Source organism: Prionailurus viverrinus, chromosome B2, assembly GCF_022837055.1.
Source record: "Prionailurus viverrinus isolate Anna chromosome B2, UM_Priviv_1.0, whole genome shotgun sequence".
In the NCBI taxonomy this organism is placed as follows: Eukaryota; Metazoa; Chordata; class Mammalia; order Carnivora; family Felidae; genus Prionailurus; species Prionailurus viverrinus.
In genome coordinates this window covers 107,582,908-107,608,198 of record NC_062565.1, presented here as the reverse complement: position 1 = coordinate 107,608,198, position 25,291 = coordinate 107,582,908, and the positions used below count along the sequence as shown (strand labels likewise).

Here is a 25,291-nt window from a genome sequence, read left to right as displayed (position 1 = left end):
TATCATTTTTGGCCTAATCGCCCTTTCCAGAACCTCCAGTAGTGTTCATAGTCAGAGTGAACATCCCTATCTTGTTTCTGATCTTAGCAGGAAAACGTTCAGTCTTATACCATTAGGAATGATGTTTAGCTGTGGGTTTTCTGTGGATGACTTTTATCAGGTTGAGAGAGTCCCCTCTGTTCCTAGTTTGTTGAGTGTTTTTTCTTGAAGGAGTATTAAATTGAGTATTAAATTAAATTAATTAATTAAATTAAAGGAGTATTAAATTGTCAAATGCTTTTCCTGCCTCTATTGAGATGATTATGTGGTTTTTGTCATTTCTTCTATTAATATGGGAATATTACATTAATTGGTTTCCAGATGTTATATCAATCTTATATTTCTGAGATAAATACCACTTAGTTGTGGTGTAGAATTCTTTTCCTATATTACTGAATTTGGTTCACTCGTATTTTGGGTATTTGTTTTGCTAGTATTTTGTTGAGGATTTTTGTATCTGTAGTCATAAGAGATACTGGTGTTTAGTATTCTTCTGATGTCTTTGCTTTCTGGTACGTGGGTAATACGGGTCTCATAGAATGAGTTAGGAGGGATTCCTTCCTCTTCTACTTTTAAAGAAGAGTTGTAAAGAATTAGTATTTGATTCTTCAGATGTTTGATAGAATTCATCAGTGTAGCTATCTGTATGTGTAGGGGGAGGGGGTGAGTAGTATGTTATTATTACTAACTCAAACTCTTCACTTATTATAGGTCTACAAAGATTTTCTTTTTTTCCTGAGCCAGTTTTGGTAGTTAGTGTCTTTCTAGGAATTCATCAGTTTCATCTAGGTTATCTAAGTAGTTAACACATAGTTGCTCATTGTATTCCCTTATTATCTTTTCTATTTCTCCAAAGTCATTAATAATGTCCCATTCTGGATTCCTAATTTTAGTAATTTGATTTTTCTCTCTTATTGGATTAGTTACCAAAAAAGGATTGTCAACTTTTGGTTTTACTTTCTCTATTGTTTTTCTATTGTCTATTTCAGTTTTATGCTCTAATATTTATTTGACTTTGGGTTTAGTTTGCTTTTCTTTTTTTCTTTCCCCCCACCCCCTCAGTGTCTTAAGTGGAAGCATAGACTATTGATTTGAGATTTTTCTTCTTTTTAAATGTACGCATTTATAGCTATAAATTACTCTCTAATAACTGCTTTAACTGCATCCCATAAGTTATGGTATGTTGTGTTTTAATTTTCGTTCCTCTCAAAGTATTTTCGAATTCCTTATTTATTTATTTATTTATTTATTTATTTATTATTTTTTAAGTAATCTCTACACCCAATGTGGGGTCTTATTCCTTTTTTATACAGCCACTTATTCATTGCATGTATGCCTTTCTACACTGCCTCTGACAAGTAGACATTCCACCTTTGCTTATATAGTTACTTTGATGAAAAGTTAGTACTTTGCAGAGTAGCCAATTCCATTTTATTTATTTTTTTAATGTTTATTTATTTTGAGAGAGAGGGCACAAGCAGGAGATGGACAGAGAAAGAGGGAGACACAGAATCTAAAGCAGGCTCTAGGCTCTGCACTGTCACCACAGAGCCTCATGCCAGGCTTGAACTCAGGAACCTGCAAGATCATGACCTGAGGCAAAGTCTGACGCTTAACCAATGGAGCCACCCAGGTGCCTCAGCCAATTCCATTTTAAACACCTCAAGTTTTCCTCTAGTTCCCTGTAAAACTCTGCATGTTAGTCTTTGTTATTTCTTTTGAAGCTGCCCCCAATTAGGCTAATTCCTTTTCCATAGGATAGTTCTTTAAATATATAAAAATTATTTTCTCTTCACCAAATCTTTCTTTCAGGCTAAACACACTCTATGCCATAAACTATTCTTTAAATTGCATTATTTCCTTGTCCTTTATTATATTTTTACCCTTCCCTTTTCATTAGTATTTCTTTTAAAATGTGATGTCTCAAAGTAAACACTAATACTCTAGATCAAGAGTCAGCAACCTTTTTTCTGTAAAAGGCAACATATAAATATTTTAGATTTTGAAGTCCAGTGTTTGTCACAACTACTTACCTCTGCTGTTGTAGTGTGAAAGTAGCCATCGACAATAAGTAAATGATGGGCATGAATGTGTTCCAAAAAAAGTATTTTTACAAAAACAAATGGTTGGGCCAGATTTTGCCCACAGATCATAGTCTACTGACTCCTGCTCTAGATGTTATCTAACTAGCACAGAAGCCAGTGTGATTGAATCTTCACTTGTGAATACTGTTGTCACATTAACATATTTTTTAAATTGTATTAAAGTGTTTGATATTAGCGTAGCCACTGCAACCCTCTTTTGGTTACTGTCTGAAGTATGTCTCTTATAGACAACACATAGTTGGATCATGGTTTTGTATTCATTCTGCAAACTGCTTTTTATTAAAGTGTTTACCCTATTTACATTTAATGTAATTACTGATGGGGTAGGTTGTATGAATGCTGTTTTCCACTCTGTTTTCTGTCTACATGGCTTATGTCTTCTTTGTTGCAATATTTCTCCATTACTGCCTTCCTTTGTGTTTAATGTAATTTCTTGTGTATCATTTTAATATCTTAGTGTTTGTTTTACTCTATTTTTTTTTTTAGATATTTTCTTAGTGATTGTTTTGGGGGTTATTATAACATCTTAATGTGAAACCAATCCAGTTCAGATTATTTTAATAGTATATAAAAATTTTGTTCCAATATAATTCTCTTTCCCCTACATTCTTTTTTAATTTTCTAAAAATGTTTGTTTATTTTTGAGAGGAGAGAGACAGAGTGCGAGTAGGGAAGGGGCAGAGAGAGAGGGAGACACAGAATCCAAAGCAGGCTCCAGGCTCTGAGCTGGCAGCACAGAGCCCAGCGTGGAACTCAAACTCACAAACCGCAAGATCATGACCTGAGCTGGTCAACTGAGCCATCCAGGCGCCCCATCTTTCCTCTACCTTCTTTCATGCTATTGTAATACAAATTTCATCTTTATACATTACCAGTTGATGAACACAATTTTATAATTTTTGCTTTCTTCAATTTTCTCTTAGATCAGAAGAGAAAGAGTTACAAACAAACCTACATTGATACATCTTTCATATTTCCTTATGGCCTTTACTGGTGCTTTTTATTTTTTTATGTGGACTCGAGTTACTGTCTTAGTGTTCTTTCATTTCAGCCTGAAAGATTCCCCTAATATTTCTTGTAGGTCAGTTCTGTTACCACTAATTTGTTTTTGCCTAGTATTTTTACTTTTACATGAGTGAAATTGTAGAGTATGTATTCTTTTGCTCAATATTATGTTTTAATATTTCACCTATACTGTGTTTAGCTGTACTTTGTTTTTTATTGCTGTATTATTCCACAGTATGAATATACCACATTTTTTAAATGTATTCTACTGTTAATGGACTTTTGAATCTATTGTGTGATTTTTTTTCTTTTTCAGTCTGTTGATGTGACAGATAACATCATTTGATTTTCACTTTTTGAACCAGCCTTGGATACCTGGGATAAATCCCACTAGGTCATGATATATAATTCTTTTGGTTATTCTTTTTGTATAATTCTTATTGTTGGATTCAGTTTGCTAGTATTTTATTTGAGGATTTTTTCTTATTTGTTCATGAAATATATAGGCTATAGTTTTCTTGTAATGTCTTTGGTTTTCGTATTAAGGTAATGCTGGTACCATAGAATAAGTTAGGAGGTATTCCCCCTACTTCTGTCTTCTGCAAGAAACTATAGAGAATGTTTATAATTTTTTCTTTATATCTCTAAGAATTCACCAGTGAAGGCATCTGGGCCTGGTACTTTCTATTTAGAAGGTTATTATTGATTCAATTACTTTAACAGATATGGGCCTATTCAGATTGTCTGTTTCTTCTTTTGTGAGTTGGCAGATTGTGCCTGTCAATGAGTTGTCCATTTCATCTAGGTTATCAAATTGGTGGGCATAAACTTGTTCATAATAATCTTCATTATCTGTTTAATTTCTGTAGGACCAGTAGTGATGTTCCCTCTTTCATTTATGATATTAGTAATCTGTGTCTTTTCTCTTTTTTAATTAATTTATCAATTTTATTGATCTTGTCAAAGAAAACAGCTTTTGGTTTCAGTGATATTCTCTATTGATTTCCTGTTTTCAATTTCATTGATTTCTGCTGTAATTTTTATTATTTCCTTGCTTCTGCTTGCTTTGGATTTAATTTGATCTTCTTTTTCTAGTTTCCTAAGGTGGAAGCTTAGATTATTAATTTTATATCTTCTCTTCTAATATATGCACTTAGTCCTGTAAGTTTCTAAGCACTGATTTCACTGCATCCCACACATTTTGATAAGTTGTATTTTCATTTTGATTTAGTTCAAAACATTTTTAAATTTCTCTTGAGCTTTCTTCTTTGATCCATGTGTTATTTAGAAGTGTGTTGTTTAATCTTCACATAATTTGGAATTTTCTAGTTCTCTGTTATTGCTTTCTAGTTTAATATCATTTTAGTCTGAGGAAAGATTTATGATTTGTCTAATAAATTTGTTAATCTTACCGTCCAGCATGTGGTCTATCTTGGTGAATAGTCCATGAGATCTGGAGAAAAAATTACATTCTGCTGCTGTTGGATGAAGTTGTCTATAGATGTCTGTTATATTCAGTTGATTGATGGTACTATCAAGTTCAGTTATGGCCTGCTGATTTTCTGGATGCTGGATATGCCCATTTTTGATAGAGCGGTGGTGAAGTCTCTAACTATAATACAAATTCATCTATTTCTCCTTTGAATTCCACTGGTGTTTGCCTCACCTATTCTGAGGCCCATAATCATTAAGGATTATTACGTCATTTTGGAGTGTTGACCCCATTTTACCAGTATGTAATGCTCCCCTTTCTCCATGACAATTTTTCTTGTCCTGAAGTCTGCTTTGTCTGAAATTAATATAGCTACTCCCATTTTGGGGGGATTAGTGTTAGCATGGTATATCTTTCTCTCTTTTTAAAAAATTTTCAATCTGTATGTATTTATATTTAAAGTGGGTTTCTTATACATAATATAAGTTGGTTGTGTGTGTGTGTGTGTGTGTGTGTGTGTGTGTGTGTGTGTGTGTGTGTTTTAATCAACTCTGGTAATTTTGGTCTTTGACTTGGTGTATTTAGACCATGGATGTTCAAAGTGATTATTAATATAGCTGGATTAATACTTGCCATATTTGTTAGCATTTTCTATTTGTTGTCCTTGTTATTTGTTTTTGTTTTTATCTTCCACTCTTTTTTTTTGCCTTTTATGGTTTTAATTGAGCATTTTATATGATTCCATTTTTTCACCTTTCTTAGTATATCAATCGCGCTTCTTTTTAACTTGTAATTGTTTGTTCCAGAGTTTGCAATATACATTTACAATTAATCCAAGTCCACTTTCAAATAACACTATACAGTGCAAGTATAGCACTGTATTATAAATAGCAAAATATTTCTAATTCCTCCCTCTCATCCCTTTTATCATTTCTCTCATTCATTTCACTTGCACATAAACACATATAAACATACATACTTGAATACATTATTGCTATTATATTTAACAAACTACTATCAGTTAGATGAACTAAGAATAAGAAAAGTAGAAGATTTTCTTTTATCTAGTCCTTCTTTGTTGTTCTTCCTTTATGTAGATCTGATTTTTTTTTTAAGTTTATTTATTTATTTAAGTAACCTTTACACCCAATGTGGGGCATGAACTTACCACCCCAATACCAAGAGTTGCACACTTTTCCAACTGAGCCAGTCAAGGCCCTTTATATAGCTCTGAGTTTCTGGCCTATATTATTTCCTTCTCTCTAAAGAACTTCCTTTGACAGGTCTGCTGGCAACAAATTACCTCAAAAAAATTTTTTATGGAGAAAGTCTTTATTATTTCTTCACTTTTGAAGATAATTTCACAGGGTACAGAATTCTAGGCTGGGAGGTTTTGTTCTTTCAATATTTTGAATATTTCATTCTACTCTTGTTACTTGCATGATTTCCGAGGGGAAGCTGTATATGATTCTCATCTTTGTTTCTCTACAAGTAAGTTGTATTTTTCATCTGGTTTCTTTCAAGATATTTCTTTATGTTTTATTTTCTGAAGTTTAAATATGACATGCCTACATGTAAGTTTTTTGGAGGGTTTTATTTTGTTTTGTTTTTTAGCATTTTTCCTGCCTAGTGTTACCTTGGGTTTTCTGGATCCATGGTTTGGTGTCTGACATTAATTAATCAATTAATGACTAATTTTTAGTCATTAATGCTTCAAATATCACTCTTGTTCCTTTCTGTCTTTCTTCTCATTCTGGTTTCCATTACATGTATGTTACACCTGTTTTAGTTGTCAGGAAGTCCTTGGATATTCTGCTCTGTTATTTCCCACTTTCTCTCCTGTTTGCTTTTCAGCTTTGGAAGTTTCCACTGTACCTTTACACTCAGTAGTAAAGTGAAGTATCTCTACACTCAGAGATTCTTTACTCAGCTCTGTCCAGTCTGCTGCTAATGAGCCCATCAAAGGAATTCTTCCTTTCTTTTTCAGTGTTTTTGATTTCTAGAATTTGTTTTTTGTTTTTTGTTTTTTTTAGACTTTCCAACTCATTGCTCACAGTATCAGAGAAAAATTGCTGATGTTTAATGGGAGAACCTGGGAGGGCTCGTGGAGGTAAAACTCACAAAAGTGTGAGGGTCCCCCTATGCATGGAGATTTTGATTCTCAGAGTCATCCACACTGAGCCTCCAGCAATACATCAATTACAGTTCAGGTTTTCTTATACCATTACTGGTTCCCATAGAGGTATCTGCCCTGGTAAGGTGTGATTCTCTGTATTTCTGTCTTTCTAATTTTGGGGCATTGGTTTGCCCTGGGACCTCACTTCTCTAATGCATCTTAGAAGAATTATTGATTTTTCAGTTTGGTTAAGTTTTTACTTATTATTAAAGAGGTGGCAACTTGTGGCAACTTCTGAGCTCTTGAAATGCTGGGCTGGAAAACAGAAGAACTCACATAGGTTTTCTCCTGCATCTTCTGCTATGAGTTTTCATCTATAAATTTTACGTTTTCATTTAGATCCTTGAGTTGATTTTTGTATGAGATTTGAAGTATGGATCAAGATTGATTTTTTTTTTCTTTTTGCATAATGCTATCCAATTATTACAGCACCATTTGTGGAACTGATTATCTCTCCCTCATTGAACTGCTTTTGCATTTTTATCAAAACTCACTTGACCAGATATATTTGGGCACATTTTTGGACTCTGTTCCATTGTTCTTGCTGTCTATCCTTTTTCTAGTGTCATTGAGTTGATTACTATAGCTTTGTAGTAAATCTGGAAAATGGATCATATGAGACCTTCTACTTTGTTTCTTGGTTTGCTCTTATGTTTCCTTTGCTTCTCCATATACATTGTGGAATCACCCTGTCAATTTCTATTTTAAAAAATCCCATTCGAATTTTGTTTGGAATTGCATTGAATCTATAGACCAGTTTAGGGAGAATTACAGAACAATTTGGGGACGCATCTTTAAAATACTGAGTATTGGTCTCTCATCCCTGAAATGCAGCTAGATCAACACTGAACCATCTTGCACACTTAGAAAACTGATTTGAGGATTAACACAACAATCTGTACAACTTGAACCACAGAACTCAGCAAGTACGTGGAACAGAGAGGTCAACTGGAGGAGAGAAGCTGCGGAGGGTAGGGAGCTGTTTTTGCTAGTGGAGAGAGGACAGAGACAGGGGAGAGTACAGGAAAAGCACCCCCCCCCCCCGAGAGCAGCTGGAAAGAAAGAAAGAGTGGACTAAACAAAAAATGGAGAAAGGAAAAAGGGACTGCAAGGGACTGAACAAAAAAAGGGAGAAAGGAGAGGGTTTAAATTCCATTAAGACTCTATAAACAGCGAGAGTACAGAGTCTGAAACTCTGCAGCTCGATACCTGGCGGTGCTCTTGTGGGAAAGGTGAATCCCCAAGAGCAGACAGCAAGGTCCAAGGGGTCCTCAGGCCACACGGAGAGAGGCAGTTTCCCTGCTGGGAGGACATTTGGTAGAGGCTGTGCGGCCTCCCCACAGGCAAAGGTTCCAGTGGACCCCGGAGAACAGCCACATTCACTGGTGTTGGAACAAGGATGTTAAGGGTTCACTGAAGCCTGGAGCCCAGATGGGTGTTGTGATTTACCGTAATCCCTGAAATGCTGCTGCTGCTACATGATCATGTGAATTTTTTCTGGGGCGGACTGGCACCTGGCCACAGTCCCTGGACATCTGCAGTAGCATGGTCCCAAGAATGTTCCAGGGGGTGGGCCAGCACCCAGCCATTTCTCAGCGAGACCCTCCCCTAGAGGGTCTAAGTGGGTCAAAGTTGCAGGGCCCTCAGAAGTGAAGGGTTGGGAAACATAAGCCCCATCTGAGATAAAACTCGGGAGGGACGTACCTCCTGACAAGATGATGGCTTGGTCATGGACTTTGTAGAAGTGGGGAGTGGACAGGAGCCAGAAACAAAGAAGGGGTGCTTGATTGCCAGTCAGTGAGAGCACAGAGTTCTGATACTAGAGGCAAGGTAGCTGAGTGATGCCCTTTTCACCCTCCCGTGCATGCACATACACACCTACACCACCACAACAATCCACCCCAATGAACTAAGTAGCACCATCCAGTGGAGAACAGAGCTGCTACACCAAGTCCCACACACTGGGCCGCCACAATCTAGTGGAACACCACAAATCTCTCCTCCTGCTTAGTTTAAGGACTATAAAGTGCTTCATAGTTTGACTTCTAAGGGAAACTGAATGTAATTTCAGTCATATATCATTCTCTTTGCTGGTCTGTCTCTTCAGGTTTTTTTTTCTTATTCTTGAATACAGAAAGAGAATAAACTTATTTTTACTTTCTGTTTTTATAAAATTTTTGTTATATTTTCCTACTATATCTTTTACTTTTTTGTAAATTTTTCAAATTCAATTTTACTTTCATCATTTCATTTTATTCTATTTTATTGTATTCATTTTTAAAAATTTTCAAATGTTTTCCTTTTTTTCTTTCCTTTCCTTTTCTTTTCCCTTTTTCTCTATTCTATCAAGCTGCTTTCTTTTTTTTTTTTTTTTTTTTTTTATGAAATTTATTGACAAATTGGTTTCCATACAACACCCAGTGCTCATCCCAAAAGGTGCCCTCCTCAATACCCATCACCCACCCTCTCCTCCCTCCCACCCCCCATCAACCCTCAGTTTGTTCTCAGTTTTTAAGTCTCTTATGCTTTGGCTCTCTCCCATTCTAACCTCTTTTTTTTTTTTTTCCTTCCCCTCCCCCATGGGTTCCTGTGAAGTTTCTCAGGATCCACATAAGAGTGAAACCATATGGTATCTGTCTTTCTCTGTATGGCTTATTTCACTTAGCATCACACTCTCCAGTTCCATCCACGTTGCTACGAAAGGCCATATTTCATTTTTTCTCATTGCCACGTAATATTCCATTGTGTATATAAACCACAATTTCTTTATCCATTCATCAGTTGATGGACATTTAGGCTCTTTCCATAATTTGGCTATTGTTGAGAGTGCTGCTATGAACATTGGGGTACAAGAGCCCCTATGCATCAGTGCTCCTGTATCCCTTGGATAAATTCCTAGCAGTGCTATTGCTGGGTCATAGGGTAGGTCTATTTTTAATTTTCTGAGGAACCTCCACACTGCTTTCCAGAGCGGCTGCACCAATTTGCATTCCCACCAACAGTGCAAGAGGGTTCCCGTTTCTCCACATCCTCTCCAGCATCTATAGTCTCCTGATTTGTTCATTTTGGCCACTCTGACTGGCGTGAGGTGATACCTGAGTGTGGTTTTGATTTGTATTTCCCTGATAAGGAGCGACGCTGAACATCTTTTCATGTGCCTGTTGGCCATCCGGATGTCTTCTTTAGAGAAGTGTCTATTCATGTTTTCTGCCCATTTCTTCACTGGGTTATTTGTTTTTTGGGTGTGGAGTTTGGTGAGCTCTTTATAGATTTTGGATACTAGCCCTTTGTCCGATATGTCATTTGCGAATATCTTTTCCCATTCCGTTGGTTGCCTTTTAGTTTTGTTGGTTGTTTCCTTGGCTGTGCAGAAGCTTTTTATCTTCATAAGGTCCCAGTAATTCACTTTTGCTTTTAATTCCCTTGCCTTTGGGGATGTGTCCAGTAAGAGATTGCTACGGCTGAGGTCAGAGAGGTCTTTTCCTGCTTTCTCCTCTAAGGTTTTGATGGTTTCCTGTCTCACATTTAGGTCCTTTATCCATTTTGAGTTTATTTTTGTGAATGGTGTGAGAAAGTGGTCTAGTTTCAACCTTCTGCATGTTGCTGTCCAGTTCTCCCAGCACCATTTGTTAAAGAGGCTGTCTTTTTTCCATTGGATGTTTTTTCCAGCTTTGTCAAAGATGAGTTGGCCATACGTTTGTGGGTCTAGTTCTGGGGTTTCTATTCTATTCCATTGGTCTATGTGTCTGTTTTGGTGCCAATACCATGCTGTCTTGATGATGACAGCTTTGTAGTAGAGGCTGAAGTCTGGGATTGTGATGCCTCCTGCTTTGGTCTTCTTCTTCAAAATTCCTTTGGCTATTCGGGGCCTTTTGTGGTTCCATATGAATTTTAGGATTGCTTGTTCTAGTTTCGAGAAGAATGCTGGTGCAATTTTGATTGGGATTGCATTGAATGTGTAGATAGCTTTGGGTAGTATTGACATTTTGACAATATTTACTTTTCCAATCCATGAGCAGGGAATGTCTTTCCATTTCTTTAAATCTTCTTCAATTTCCTTCATAAGCTTTCTATAATTTTCAGCATACAGATCCTTTACATCTTTGGTTAGATTTATTCCTAGGTATTTTATGCTTCTTGGTGCAATTGTGAATGGGATCAGTTTCTTTATTTGTCTTTCTGTTGCTTCATTGTTAGTGTATAAGAATGCAACTGATTTCTGTACATTGATTTTGTATCCTGCAACTTTGCTGAATTCCTGTATCAGTTCTAGCAGACTCTTGGTGGAGTCTATCGGATTTTCCATGTATAATATCATGTCATCTGCAAAAAGCGAAAGCTTGACTTCATCTTTGCCAATTTTGATGCCTTTGATTTCCTTTTGTTGTCTGATTGCTGATGCTAGAACTTCCAGCACTATGTTAAACAGCAGCGGTGAGAGTGGGCATCCTTGTCGTGTTCCTGATCTCAGGGAAAAAGCTTTCAGTTTTTCCCCGTTGAGGATGATGTTAGCTGTGGGCTTTTCATAAATGGCTTTATGATCTTTAAGTATGTTCCTTCTATCCCGACTTTCTCAAGGGTTTTTATTAAGAAAGGGTGCTGGATTTTGTCGAAGGCCTTTTCTGCATCGATTGACAGGATCATATGGTTCTTCTCTTTTTTTTTGTTAATGTGATGTATCACGTTGATTGATTTGCGAATGTTGAACCAGCCCTGCATCCCAGGAATGAATCCCACTTGATCATGGTGAATAATTCTTTTTATATGCCGTTGAATTCGATTTGCTAGTACCTTATTGAGAATTTTTGCATCCATATTCATCAGGGATATTGGCCTGTAGTTCTCTTTTTTTACTGGGTCTCTGTCTGGTTTAGGAATCAAAGTAATACTGGCTTCATAGAATGAGTCTGGAAGTTTTCCTTCCCTTTCTATTTCTTGGAATAGCTTGAGAAGGATAGGTATTATCTCTGCTTTAAACGTCTGGTAGAACTCCCCTGGGAAGCCATCTGGTCCTGGACTCTTATTTGTTGGGAGATTTTTGATAACCGATTCAATTTCTTCGCTGGTTATGGGTCTGTTCAAGCTTTCTATTTCCTCCTGATTGAGTTTTGGAAGAGTGTGGGTGTTCAGGAATTTGTCCATTTCTTCCAGGTTGTCCAGTTTGTTGGCATATAATTTTTCATAGTATTCCCTGATCATTGTTTGTATCTCTGAGGGATTGGTTGTAATAATTCCATTTTCATTCATGATTTTATCTATTTGGGTCATCTCCCTTTTCTTTTTGAGAAGCCTGGCTAGAGGTTTGTCAATTTTGTTTATTTTTTCAAAAAACCAACTCTTGGTTTCGTTGATCTGCTCTACAGTTTTTTTAGTTTCTATATTGTTTATTTCTGCTCTGATCTTTATTATTTCTCTTCTTCTGCTGGGCTTAGGCTGCCTTTGCTGTTCTGCTTCTAGTTCCTTTAGGTGTGCTGTTAGATTTTGTATTTGGGATTTTTCTTGTTTCTTGAGATAGGCCTGGATTGCAATGTATTTTCCTCTCAGGACTGCCTTTGCTGCGTCCCAAAGCGTTTGGATTGTTGTATTTTCATTTTCGTTTGTTTCCATATATTTTTTAATTTCTTCTCTAATTGCCTGGTTGACCCACTCATTCGTTAGTAGGGTGTTCTTTAACCTCCATGCTTTTGGAGGTTTTCCAGACTTTTTTCTGTGGTTGATTTCAAGCTTCATAGCATTGTGGTCTGAAAGTAAGCATGGTATAATTTCAATTCTTGTAAACTTATGAAGGGCTGTTTTGTGACCCAGTATATGATCTATCTTGGAGAATGTTCCATGTGCACTTGAGAAGAAAGTATATTCTGTTGCTTTGGGATGCAGAGTTCTAAATATATCTGTCAAGTCCATCTGATCCAATGTCTCATTCAGGGCCCTTGTTTCTTTATTGACCGTGTGTCTAGATGATCTATCCATTTCTGTAAGTGGTGTATTAAAGTCCCCTGCAATTACCACATTCTTATCAATAAGGTTGCTTATGTTTATGAGTAATTGTTTTATATATTTGGGGGCTCCGGTATTCGGTGCATAGACATTTATAATTGTTAGCTCTTCCTGATGGATAGACCCTGTATCTATTATATAATGTCCTTCTTCATCTCTTGTTACAGCCTTTAATTTAAAGTCTAGTTTGTCTGATATAAGTATGGCTACTCCAGCTTTCTTTTGGCTTCCAGTCGCATGATAAATAGTTCTCCATCCACTCACTCTCAATCTAAAGGTGTCCTCAGGTCTAAAATGAGTCTCTTGTAGACAGCAAATAGATGGGTCTTGTTTTTTTATCCATTCTGATAGCCTATGTCTTTTGGTTGGCGCATTTAATCCATTTACATTCAGTGTTATTATAGAAAGATACGGGTTTAGAGTCATTGTGATGTCTGTATGTTTTATGCTTATAGTGATGTCTCTGGGACTTTGTCTCACAGGGTCCCCCTTAGGATCTCTTGTAGGGCTGGTTTAGTGGTGACAAATTCCTTCAGTTTTTGTTTGTTTGGGAAGACCTTTATCTCTCCTTCTATTCTAAATGACAGACTTGCTGGATAAAGGATTCTCGGCTGCATATTTTTTCTGTCTAGCACCCTGAAAATCTCGTGCCAATTCTTTCTGGCCTGCCAAGTTTCAAAAGAGAGATCAGTCACGAGTCTTATAGGTCTCCCTTTATATGTGAGGGCACGTTTACCCCTTGCTGCTTTCAGAATTTTCTCTTTATCCTTGTATTTTGCCAGTTTCACTATGATATGTCGTGCAGAAGATCGATTCAAGTTACGTCTGAAGGGAGTTCTCTGTGCCTCTTGGATTTCAATGCCTTTTTCCTTCCCCAGTTCAGGGAAGTTCTCAGCTATTATTTCTTCAAGTACCCCTTCAGCACCTTTCCCTCTCTCTTCCTCCTCTGGGATACCAATTATGCGTATATTATTTCTTTTTAGTGTATCACTTAATTCTCTAATTTTCCCCTCATACTCCTGGATTTTTTTATCTCTCTTTTTCTCAGCTTCCTCTTTTTCCATAACTTTATCTTCTAGTTCACCTATTCTCTCCTCTGCCTCTTCAAGCCGAGCTGTGGTGGTTTCCATTTTGTTATGCATTTCGTTTAAAGCGTTTTTCAGCTCCTCGTGACTGTTCCTTAGTCCCTTGATCTCTGTAGCAAGAGATTCTCTGCTGTCCTGTATACTGTTTTCAAGCCCAGCGATTAATTTTATGACTATTATTCTAAATTCACTTTCTGTTATGTTATTTAAGTCCTTTTTGATCAGCTCATTAGCTGTTGTTATTTCCTGGAGATTCTTCTGAGGGGAATTCTTCCGCTTGGTCATTTTGGATAGTCCCTGGCGTGGTGAGGACCTGCAGGGCACTTCCCCTGTGCTGTGGTGTATAACTGGAGTTGGTGGGCGGGGCCGCAGTCAGACCTGATGTCTGCCCCCAGCCCACCGCTGGGGCCACAGTCAGACTGGTGTGTGCCTTCTCTTCCCCTCTCCTAGGGGCGGGATTCACTGTGGGGTGGTGTGGCTCGTCTGGGCTACTTGCACCGTGCCAGGCTTGTGATGCTGGGGATCTGGCGTATTAGCTGGGGTGGGTAGGCAAGGTGCTCGGGGGCAGGAGGGGCAGGCTTAGATCGCTTCTCCTTAGGTGATCCACTTCAGGAGGGGCCCTGTGGCAGCGGGAAGGAGTCAGATCCGCTGCCGGAGGTTTGGCTCCGCAGAAGCGCAGAGTTGGGTCTTTGCACGGAGCGAGCAAGTTCCCTGGCAGGAACCAGTTCCCTTTGGGATTTCGGCTGGGGGATGGGCGGGGGAGATGGCGCTGGCGAGCGCCTTTGTTTCCCACCAAACTGAGCTCTGTTGTCAGGGGGCTCAGCAGCTCTCCCTCCCTTTGTCCTCCAGCCTTCCTGCTTTCCGAGCAGAGCTGTTAACTTATGACCTCCCAGACGCTAAGTCGCGCTTGTTGTGGGAACACAGTCCGTCAGGCCCCTCCGCTTTTGCAAGCCAGATTCGGTGGCTGTGCTTGGCCGGCAAGCCGCCCCTCCGCCCCGGCTCCCTCCCGCCAGTCCGTGGAGCGCGCACCGCCTCGCCGCCCTTCCTACCCTCTTCCGTGGGCATCTCGTCTGCGTTTGGCTCCGGCGACTCCGTTCTGCTAATCCTCTGGCGGTTTTCTGGGTTATTTAGGCAGATGTAGATGGAATCTAAGTGATCAGCAGGACGTGCGGTGAGCCCAGCGTCCTCCTAAGCCGCCATCTTGCCGCCGACCTCCTCTATCAAGCTGCTTTCAACAACCAGACCAAGACACACCTGGGAACTAGCATTTTTTGTGTTATTTTTAATTTTTTAATTTTAATGTTTTTTGTTTTTTACTTTACTAACTCTTTTTCTTCCTTCAAAATGATGAAACAAAGGAATTTACCTCAAAAGAAAGAACAGTAAGAAATGACAGCCAGGGACTTAACACAGATACAAGCAAGATGTCTGAACCAGAATTTAGGGTCACAATAATAATACTAGCTGGGGTTGAAAAAAAGCACATAATCCCTTTCTGCGGAGATAAGAGAAGTAAACTCTAGTCAGGATGAAATTAAAAATACTATAATTGAGCTGCAATCTCAAATGGATGCCATGGCAACAAGAATGAATGGAGCAGAGCAGCAAATCAGCGATATAAAGGACAAATTCTGTAGAATAATGAAGCAGAAAAAAGAGAGAAACTAAGGCAAAAGAACACAATATAAGAATTAGAGAACTCAGTGACTCATAACACCCAAATCATAGGGGTCCCAGAAGATGAAGAGAGAGAAAAAGGAGTAGGAGGTTTATGTGAGCAAATCATAGTGGAAAACTTTCCTAACCTGGGGAAAGACACAGACATCAAAATCTAGGAAGCTCAGAGAACTCCCACTAGATTCAACAAAAACCAGCCATCACCAAGGCATATCATAGTCATATTCACGAAATACTCAGTCAAGAAAAGGATCATGAAAGCAGCAAGGGAAAAAAAGTCCTAATCTACAAGGGAAGACAGATTAGGTTCACAGCAGACATATCCACAGAAACTTGGCAGGCCAGAAAGGAGTGACAGGATATATTCAGTGTGCTGAATTGGAAAAATATGCAGCCAAGAATTCTTTATCCAGCAAGGCTGTCATTCAAAATAGAAGGAGATATAAAAATTTTCCAAGATAAACAAAAACTAAAGGAGTTCGTGATCACTAAACCAGCCCTGCAAGAAATTTTAAGCAGGGGCTCTCTGGTGGGAGAAAAGATGGAAAAAAAAAAAACCCTAAAAAGACCAAAAGCAACAATGACTAGAAAGGACCAGAGAACATCACCACAATTCCAACTCTACAGGGAACATAATGGCAATAAATTGATACCTTTTCAGTACTCTAAATGTCAATGGACAAAACAATCCAAAGACATAGGGTAACAGAATGGATAAGAAAGCAAGATCCATCTGTATGCTGCTTACAAGAGACCCATTTTAGACCTAAGGTCATCTTCAGATTGAAAGTAAGGAGATGGAGAACCATCTATCATGCTAATGGTTGCCAAAAGAATGCCGGAGTAGCCATACTTATATCAGATAATCTGATTTTAAAGTAAAGACTGTAACAACAGATGAAGAAGGGATTATATCATAATTAAGGGTTCTATCCACCAAGAATATCTAACAATTGTAAACATTTATGTTCCAAACATGGAAACACCCAAATATGTAAATCAATTAATCACAAACATAAAGAAACTCACTGATAATAATAGTAGTGGGCTTCAACACCCCGCTTACAACAATGGACAGATCATCTAAACAGAAAATCAACAAGGAAACAATGGCTTTGAATGACACACTGGACCAGATGGACTTAACAGATATATTCAGAACGTTTCATCCTAAAGCAGCAGAATACACATTTCTCTCGAGTGCACATGGAACATTCTCTAGAATAGATCCCATACTGAGACACAAATCAGCCCTCGACAAGTACAAAAAGATCGAGATCATACTATGCATATTTACAGACCACAATGCTATGAAACTTGAAATCAAACACAAGAAAAAAATTGGAAAGATAACAAATACTTGGAGACTAAAGAACATGCTACTAAAGAATGAATGGGCTAACCAAGAAGTTAAGAGGAAATTAAAAAGTACATGGAAGCCAATGAAAATGATAACACAGCCCAAAATCTCTGGGATACAGCAAAGGCAGTCATAAGACAGAAGTATATAGCAATCCAGGCCTTCCTAAAGAAGGAAGAAAGGTCTCAGATACACAACTTAACCTTACACTTTAAAAAACTGGAAAAAGAACAAGTAAAACCCAAAACCAGCAGAAGATGGGAAATAATAAAGATTAAAGCAGAAATCAATGCTGTCGAAACAAAACAACAACAAAAACAAAACAACAATAACAAAAAACAATAGAACAGGTAAATGAAACCAGGAGCTGGTTCTTTGAAAGAATTAACAAAATTGATAAACCCGTAGCCAGACTGATCAAAAAGAAAAAGGAAAGGACCAAAATAAATAAAATCAAGAATGAAAGAGGAGAGATCACAACCAATACAGAAGAAATACAAATGGTAAGAGAATATTATGAGCATTTATACGCCAATAAAATGGGCAATCTGGAAGAAAGGGACAAATTCCTAGAAACATGTAAACCACCAAAACTGAAACAAGAAGAAGTAGAAAATTTGAACAGACTCATAACCAGTAAAGAAATCAAATTAGTAATCAGAAATCTCCCCCCCCCAAAAAGAGTCCAGGGCTGGAAGGCCTTCCAGCAGAATTCTACCAAACATTTAAAGAAGAGTTAAGACCTATTCTTTTGAAGCTGTTCCAAAAAATAGAAATGGAAGGAAAGCTTCCAAACTCATTCTGTGAAGCCAGCGTTACCTTGACTCCATAACCAGGCAAAGACCCCACTAAAAAGGAGAACTACATACCAGTTTTTCTGATGAACATGGATGCAAAAATCCTCAACAAGATACTAGCCAACAATACATTAAAAGAATTATTCACCACAACCAAGTGGGATTTATGCCTGGGATGCAGAGCTATCACAAATCAATCAATGTGATACATCACATTAATAAAAGAAAGGACCAGAACTATATGATCCTCTCAATAGATGCAGAGAAAGCACTTGACAAAATACAACATCCTTTCTTGATAAAAGCTCTCAAGAATGTAGGAATAGAAGGATCATACCTCAAGATCATAAAAGGCATATACAAAGGAGCCATTGCTAATATCATCCTCAATGGGGAAAAACAGTTTTCCCCTGAAGGTCAGGAACATGACAGGGATGTCCACTCTCACCACTGTTACTCAGCATAGTATTAGAAGTCCTAGCCTCAGCAATAAGACAACACGAAGAAATAAAAGGCATCCATATTGGCAAGGAGGAAGTAAACTTTAACTCTTTGCAGACAACATGATACTCCATGTAGAAAATCCAAAAGATTCCACCAAAAAACTGCTAGAACTGATCCATGAATTCAGCAGTCTCAGGATATAAAATCAATGCACAGAAACCGACTGCATTCCTATACACCAATAATGAAGCAACAGAAAGAGAAATCAAGGAATTGATCCCATTTACAATTGCACCAAAAAAACATAAAATACCTAGGAATAAACCTAACCAAAGAGGTGAAAAATTTATACGGTGAAAACTGTAGAAAGCTTATGAAAGAAATTGAAAACATACACACAAAAAAGGAAAAATATTCCATGCCCATGGATTGGAAGAACAAATATTGTTAAAATGTCAATATTACCCAAAGCAATCTACATATTCAATGCAATCCCTATCAAAATAACACCTCATTCTTCACAGAGCTAGAACAAACAATCCTGAAAGTTGTATGGAACCAGAAAAGACCCCAAATAGCCAAAGCAGTCCCAAAAAAGAATACCAAAGCTGGAGGCATCATAATCCTGGACTTCAAGATGTATTACTAAGCTGTAATGAAGACAACATGGTACTGGCACAAAAACAGACCCTCAGAGCAATGGAACAGAATAGAGAACCCAGAAATGAACCAACAAATGTATGGCCAATTAATCTTTGACAAAGCAGGAAAGAATATCCAATGGAATAAAGACATGTCTTCAGCAAATGGTGCTGGGAAAACTGGACAGCAACATGCAGAAAAATGAACCTGGACCATTTTCTTACACCATACACAAAAATAAACTCAAAATGGATGAAAGACCTAACCATAAGACAGGAAGCCATCAAAATCCTAGAGGAGAAAGCAGGCAAAACCTCTTTGACCTTGGCTGCAGCAACTTCTTACTCAACACGTCTCCGGAAGCAAGGGAAACAAAAGCAAAAATGAACTACTGGGACCTCATCAAAATAAAAAGCTTCTGCACAGAGAAGGAAACAATCAGCAAAACTAAAAAGGCAACCGACAGAATGGGAGAAGATATTTGCAAATGACATATCAGATAAAGGGTTAATATTCAAAATCTATAAAGAACTGATCAAACTCAACACACTCAAAATACAAATAATCCAGTGAAGAAATGGGCAAAAGACATGAATAGACACTTCTCCAAAGACATCCAGATGGCTGACTGACACATGAAAAAATGCTCACCATCACTCATCATCAAGGAAATACAAATTAAAACCACAATGAGATACCATCTCATACCAGTCAGAATGGCTAAAGTAAACAACTCAGGCAACAACAGATGTTGGCAAGGATGCAGAGAAAAAGGATCTCTTTTGCACTGCTGGTGGAATGCAAACTGGTGTAGCCATTCTGGAAAACAGTATGGAGGTTCCTCAAAAAATTAAAAATAGAACTACCCTACGACCCCCAAATTGCACTACTAGGTATTTATCCAAGGGATACAGGTGTACTGTTTCAAAGGGGCACATGCACCCCAGTGTTTATAGCGGCACTATTGACAATAGCCAAAGTATGGAAAGAGCCCAAATGTCCATCGACAGATGAATGGATAAAGAAGATGTGGGGTGTATATATATGTGTGTGTGTGTGTGTGTGTGTGTATGTGTGTGTGTGTGTGTGTGTGTGTGTGTGTGTGTGTATATATACACAATGGAGTATTACTTGGCAATCAAAAAGAATGAAATCTTGCCATTTGCAACTATGTGGATGGAACTAGAGGGTATTATGCTAAGTGAAATTGGGCAGAGAAAGACAAATAACACATGACTTTACTCATGTGAAATTTAAGATACAAAACAGATGAACATAAGGGAAGGGAAGCAAAAATAATATAAAAACAGTAAAGGGGACAAAACATAAGAGACTCTTAAATACAGAGAACAAACTGAGGGTTCCTGGAGTGATTGTGGGTGGGGTAGATGGGCTAAATGGGTAAGGGGCTTTAGGGAGGACACTTGTTGGGATGAGCACTGGGTATTATACATAGGTGATGTATCACTGGAATCTACTCCTAAAATCATTATAGCACTATATGCTAACTAGGATGTAAATTAAAACAAAACAAAACACAGGCCACTGGAAAAAAATAAAATAAAAATACTGAGTTTTTCATTTCATGAACATGGAATATCTCTTTGTTTGATTAGGTTGTATTTGACTTCCTTTATCAATGTTTTGTAGTTTCTGCTTACAGATCTTGCACATTTTTTTTATGTTTTATTTATTTATTTTTAGTAATCTCTACACCCAAAGTGGGGCTTGAACTTGTACATTTTTGAAGGTTTATACCCAGGTATTTCATATTCTCTGGTACTATTATAAATTGTATTATTTTTTAATTTCAACTTTAAATGTTTTCTAATATATATAGAAATATGACCGATATTTGTATATTGACTTGTATTCTGCAACCTTGCTACCCTCACTTATTAGTTTTAGTAGATTTTTTGGTAAAGTATTTGGAATTTTAAACATAATTATATTGTCTGAAATGTAAATTTATTTTTTCCTTTTTGTTCTGATGGTTTTGACTTCTTTTCCTTTATTTTATCGGCTAGAACCCCATGATGATTTTGAATACGAGTGATGAGAACAGATCTCCTTGCCTTGTTCTAATTTGGGGGATGAGGGTGAGGGTGGGAGTAAACATTCAGTCTTTTATTGTTAAATATGTTAGTTGTATAATTTTTGTAAATAAGACTGAAGAAGTTCTCTCTATTCCTAGTTTTCTGAGAGTTTTTTTTATCATAAATAGTTGTTGAATTTTATCAAGTGTTTTATTCTGTATGTAGTGAAGTGGTCATTTGCTTTTTGTTCCATTTATTTATATGGTAAGTTATATTGGTTAATTTTCATTAAGAAATTAGCCTTGCATTCCCAAGATGAACCTTACTTGGTTATGATCTATCATTATTTTATGTATTGTTTGATTTGCTTGTATCGTTGGAAGATTTTTGCATCTATGTGAGAGATACTGGTCTGTAGTTTTCTTTTAATATGTCTTTAGTTTTGGTATCTTGATAATGCTGATTGCAGTAAATGAGTTGGGAAGTGTTCCTTGTTTTTCTGTATTTTTAAAATTTTGTGTAGAATTTGTATTAGCTCTTTCATAAATGTTTGGTAGAATTCACCATGAGGTCATCTCAGTCTATAGATTTTTGTGTTGCAAGATTTTGATCTAAATGGTCAATTTTAAAATAGATATAGGGGTATGCAAGCTATCTGTTCCTTTTTAGGTAAACTTTGGCAGTTTATGTATTCCAAAGAATTTGACCATTTCATCTAAGTCATCAAACCTAGGGTATAGAGTTGTTCATTGTATTTCCTTATTATCAGTTCAGTGTCTGTAGGGTTTATAGTAATCTCCCCCTATCATTCCTGATATTTGTAACTTGTCCCTCCTCTTTTTATTTCTTGGTCATTCTGTCCAGAGGCTTACTGATTTTTATCAACAGTAGTTGTTATAAATACTCGTTATGTGTCCTATACCTTTTAAAGAGCTTTATTATATTCTATTTGAATATCTAAGACTCCATAAGATACATTCCATTGTTACTCCCTTTTATAAATAAATAAACAGAAGCTTGGACATCTTAGGAAACTTGCCTATAGTATGACAGCCAGAATGACGGATCCAGGATTCAGATCCAGGTTGGTGTACTACAAAGCCTTTGTTTTGGCCACTGTGCTTTACTGACTGGTATAAAGGATAAATCAAAACCAGAGAAGATATATAACGGAGTCTTCACCCTCACACCGTGACTGGGAGCAAACTCTTCATTTTTATCATTGGACCGTAGTATCTACTGTTTTCTGTCTTTGGACCCCTCTCTGTAAACAGCATATAATACAGAACATCTTGTGATAAGATGTCATAAGGTCTCCAGAGCTCTGTTTGCTCCTTCTAAAAGTTTAGATCACTCAGTGAGGGTACCCACCAAGGAGAGACAGAAAATTTGGGGACTTCTGGTTGCTACAAAATATTTAATAACACATCTTACATTTTCAGAACATAGGATCTTCTGAGGCCTTCCAGTGCCTGGATATCTGAAATAGTTGTCCTGATGCCATCCATTTTTTTAAATTGAAGTAAACTTGACATGCCATATTGTATTTGTCTCAAATGTACAACATAGTGATTTGACATTTATATACATCATGAAATGTTCACCATAAGTCTAGTTACCATCTGTCACCATACAAAGTTATCACACTATTATTGACTATATTCCTTATGCTGTACTTTACATGCTGTGACTTACAAATAATTTCACACTTCTTAATTCCCTTCATTTGCTTTGCCCATCCTCCCACCTGCCTCCCCTTGGGAACTACCAGCTCTCTGTCTGATGCCATCCATTCTATGCAGAATAGAAATAGAAGTGTTGACTCTATGCCCTTCCCTTTAAAATATAGGTACTTCGCCCTCAGAGATATAAGATATGCTTTTGAAAATAAAAGCTGACATAGCTTGCTTGTTTCCTTAGGTCTGACGGTAACTGCTGTGAAAGACTCAGGAGAATGGAATTTGGAGGCTGGAGCATTAGTACTTGCAGATGCGGGCCTTTGCTGTATCGATGAGTTTAACAGTCTCAAAGAGCATGATAGAACCAGTATCCATGAGGCAATGGAGCAACAAACCATAAGTGTTGCTAAGGCTGGGTAAGAGTTTCTTTTCTTTAAAATCTATAGGAATAATGACATTAGTTAATATGTGATTATGAAAAAATATGAACCTTATTGAACTACAAGGTATTTTTGGTCTTATCAGGTTTTATCAGTTAACATTCATCAAGACACACATTAGCATCCCCCTGGAAGTGTATGAGGAAGTAAAAATGAGGTTTTGGGACAAAGAAATGAAAAACTAAAGTATATGCGTATTCAATAATGTGTATCTACTGTGGGCATATTACTATGTTAGGAAATTTAAAAGATTCAAAAATAAAAATAGCATAATTTCTCCTTTCAATGGCATTCTCCTTATCTGTCCTAATAGAAGGTGATCACAGCATGTGGAAAACTGAATAATAAAATATATTAACATAAAATGATGTGCCTATTTGTGACTCCAAAAGGTTTAGGGGTTGAGGTGTGTGAGTCACTGGTGGCATATGACCACTGAGGAGGAAAAGTAGGCAAGTCAGATAGAAATCCATTCATTCAGGCCCTGAGGTGATTATGAGAAACTTCTCTGGCTACAAAGGCTGACCACCAAGTAGGCTGCTGGGTCATCCAAAAAAGGACAGAGCTAGAACTATCTCAGCCCTAATGCTACTGTTATAGATGTGAGGCCAGCTGATCAGGCAGATAGGACTGCCAGCAGAGTCTTCAAACAGCAGTGGGTATAAAGACAGATGCTGGTGTGTATAGATTCTCTGAGATCTAATTTTATGCACTTGCAAAAAAAAAGAAAGGGAGGAGATGAGAGGATATAGCCCATAGGAAAAAGACACAAGAAAAAGCTAGGTGGAACCATTACCAGATCTATTCATTTCACTTGATGTACATTCACTCTGTATATATTCATTAAGAGCCTGCTATGTGCCAGGCACTGAACTAGACACTGAGAAGTACAAAGATGAATACAGCACTATTCTTCAGGTGTTTGCTATTTTGTTGGGGAAGATAAACAAAAGAGCACGAAAGTGGTAAGCTCATAATAAAAGTGATATGAGATCATACTTAAAATAATTATTGCTTCTAAACTCTTTATCAGGGGGAAATTAGAGATATAGTTTCCTAAATATCTTCAAGGCTACTTTCTCTTCTCATTATGTCTCCATTTAGTTAGCACCTTTGCTGGTTGGCAGGATTTGTAGTTTATTTTGATATGCCTTTTCCAGAGAAAATCTGGGACATTTTGAAGTATTCCTTAAAAATTTACCCTTACATCAGGGAAAATTTGAACAAATGCTTTGAATCTAGTTTTAGAAAGGGAGAAGATTAGCAGTGCTATATGATAGGCTACAGAATAAACTTTTTAAAGTGAAAATATTTGCTTAATCACTCCTAGTACCTTACTCTCTGCTAGGTGTGAATTAGTATGAATCTTTTTGCTATCCATAAAGGTGTCATAAGCTCCAAAAGAAATGTTCTGTAGCTAAACAGTTCAGTTATGGCAACCATAGGTTGGACAATCTTGTCATTACTATACTTTATGCACTGAAACAGGGCTTTTTACACTGTGATGAGGGACCAGTTTTGTCTTTTTCAATTCATCACAAAGCGATACTTTTTTAAAGTTTATTGAGAGACAGAAAGAGCGCACACATGTGCATGAGCAGGGTAGGGGCAGAGAGAGAGAGAGAGAGAGAGAGAGAAAGAGAGAGAGAATCCCAAGCAGTCTCTGAGCTGTCAGTGCAGAGCTTGAACTCACAAACCACGAGATCATGACCTGAGCTGAAACCAAGAGTCAGAATCTTAACTGACTGAGCCACCCGGGTGTCCCACAAAGCAATATTTTTAAAAATACAATAACTTAAAAAAAATTTTTTTTAATGTTTATTCATTATTGAGAGACAGAGTGTGAGTGGGGGGGGGCAGAGAGAGGGAGACACAGAATCTGAAGCAGGATCCAGGCTCTGAGCTGTCATCACAGAGCCCAACGTGGGGCTCAAACTCACCAACCATGAGATCATAACCTGAGCTGAAGTCAGATGCTCAACCGACTGAGCCACCCAGATGCCCCTATAAAAATTATCTTAAAAAATGAAATAAAAAAGCAAAGACGTACAGAACATAAGCCTAAGTTCTTCTTCCCCTTCCAGAGTGTGGAAAGGTGTAAGAGCATGTCACTCCCATCCTAACAAGAAAAATCCAGATAGCCCACAAAAATGATAACTTTCCTTGAACATATCAGAGAGCTGAATTTACAAGGAAATCAAGGGAATTAATTCTAAAGTGTGACAGGCCCATCTGAGGAGAGATGATGTTCACTTTTGACAGAGCGTGAGAGGAAGAGGTGGCTGCCATAGAAGCAAATAAGGAAAAATGACTAAAGTTTTTAAAATTCCTTGATCTCCAAGCATGAGCTAGCATGTCAGTGTAGAATAACTCACAT

General features: G+C 37.5%; 1 protein-coding gene across 4 annotated transcripts in view; it reads left to right on the top strand.

The window, feature by feature from the left end:
- Positions 1 to 25,291, top strand: part of MCM9 (minichromosome maintenance 9 homologous recombination repair factor) — a 117,855-nt gene that overhangs the window by 49,618 nt on the left and 42,946 nt on the right. For all 4 annotated transcript variants that reach the window (XR_007152116.1, XM_047858404.1, XM_047858405.1 and 1 more), the window contains exon 8: positions 22,716 to 22,890. Coding sequence is in view for 3 of the 4 variants with exons in the window: in XM_047858404.1 (XP_047714360.1) it covers positions 22,716 to 22,890 (175 nt within the window). In the remaining variant the exon portion in view is untranslated. The remainder of the gene's footprint in view (positions 1 to 22,715; positions 22,891 to 25,291) is intronic.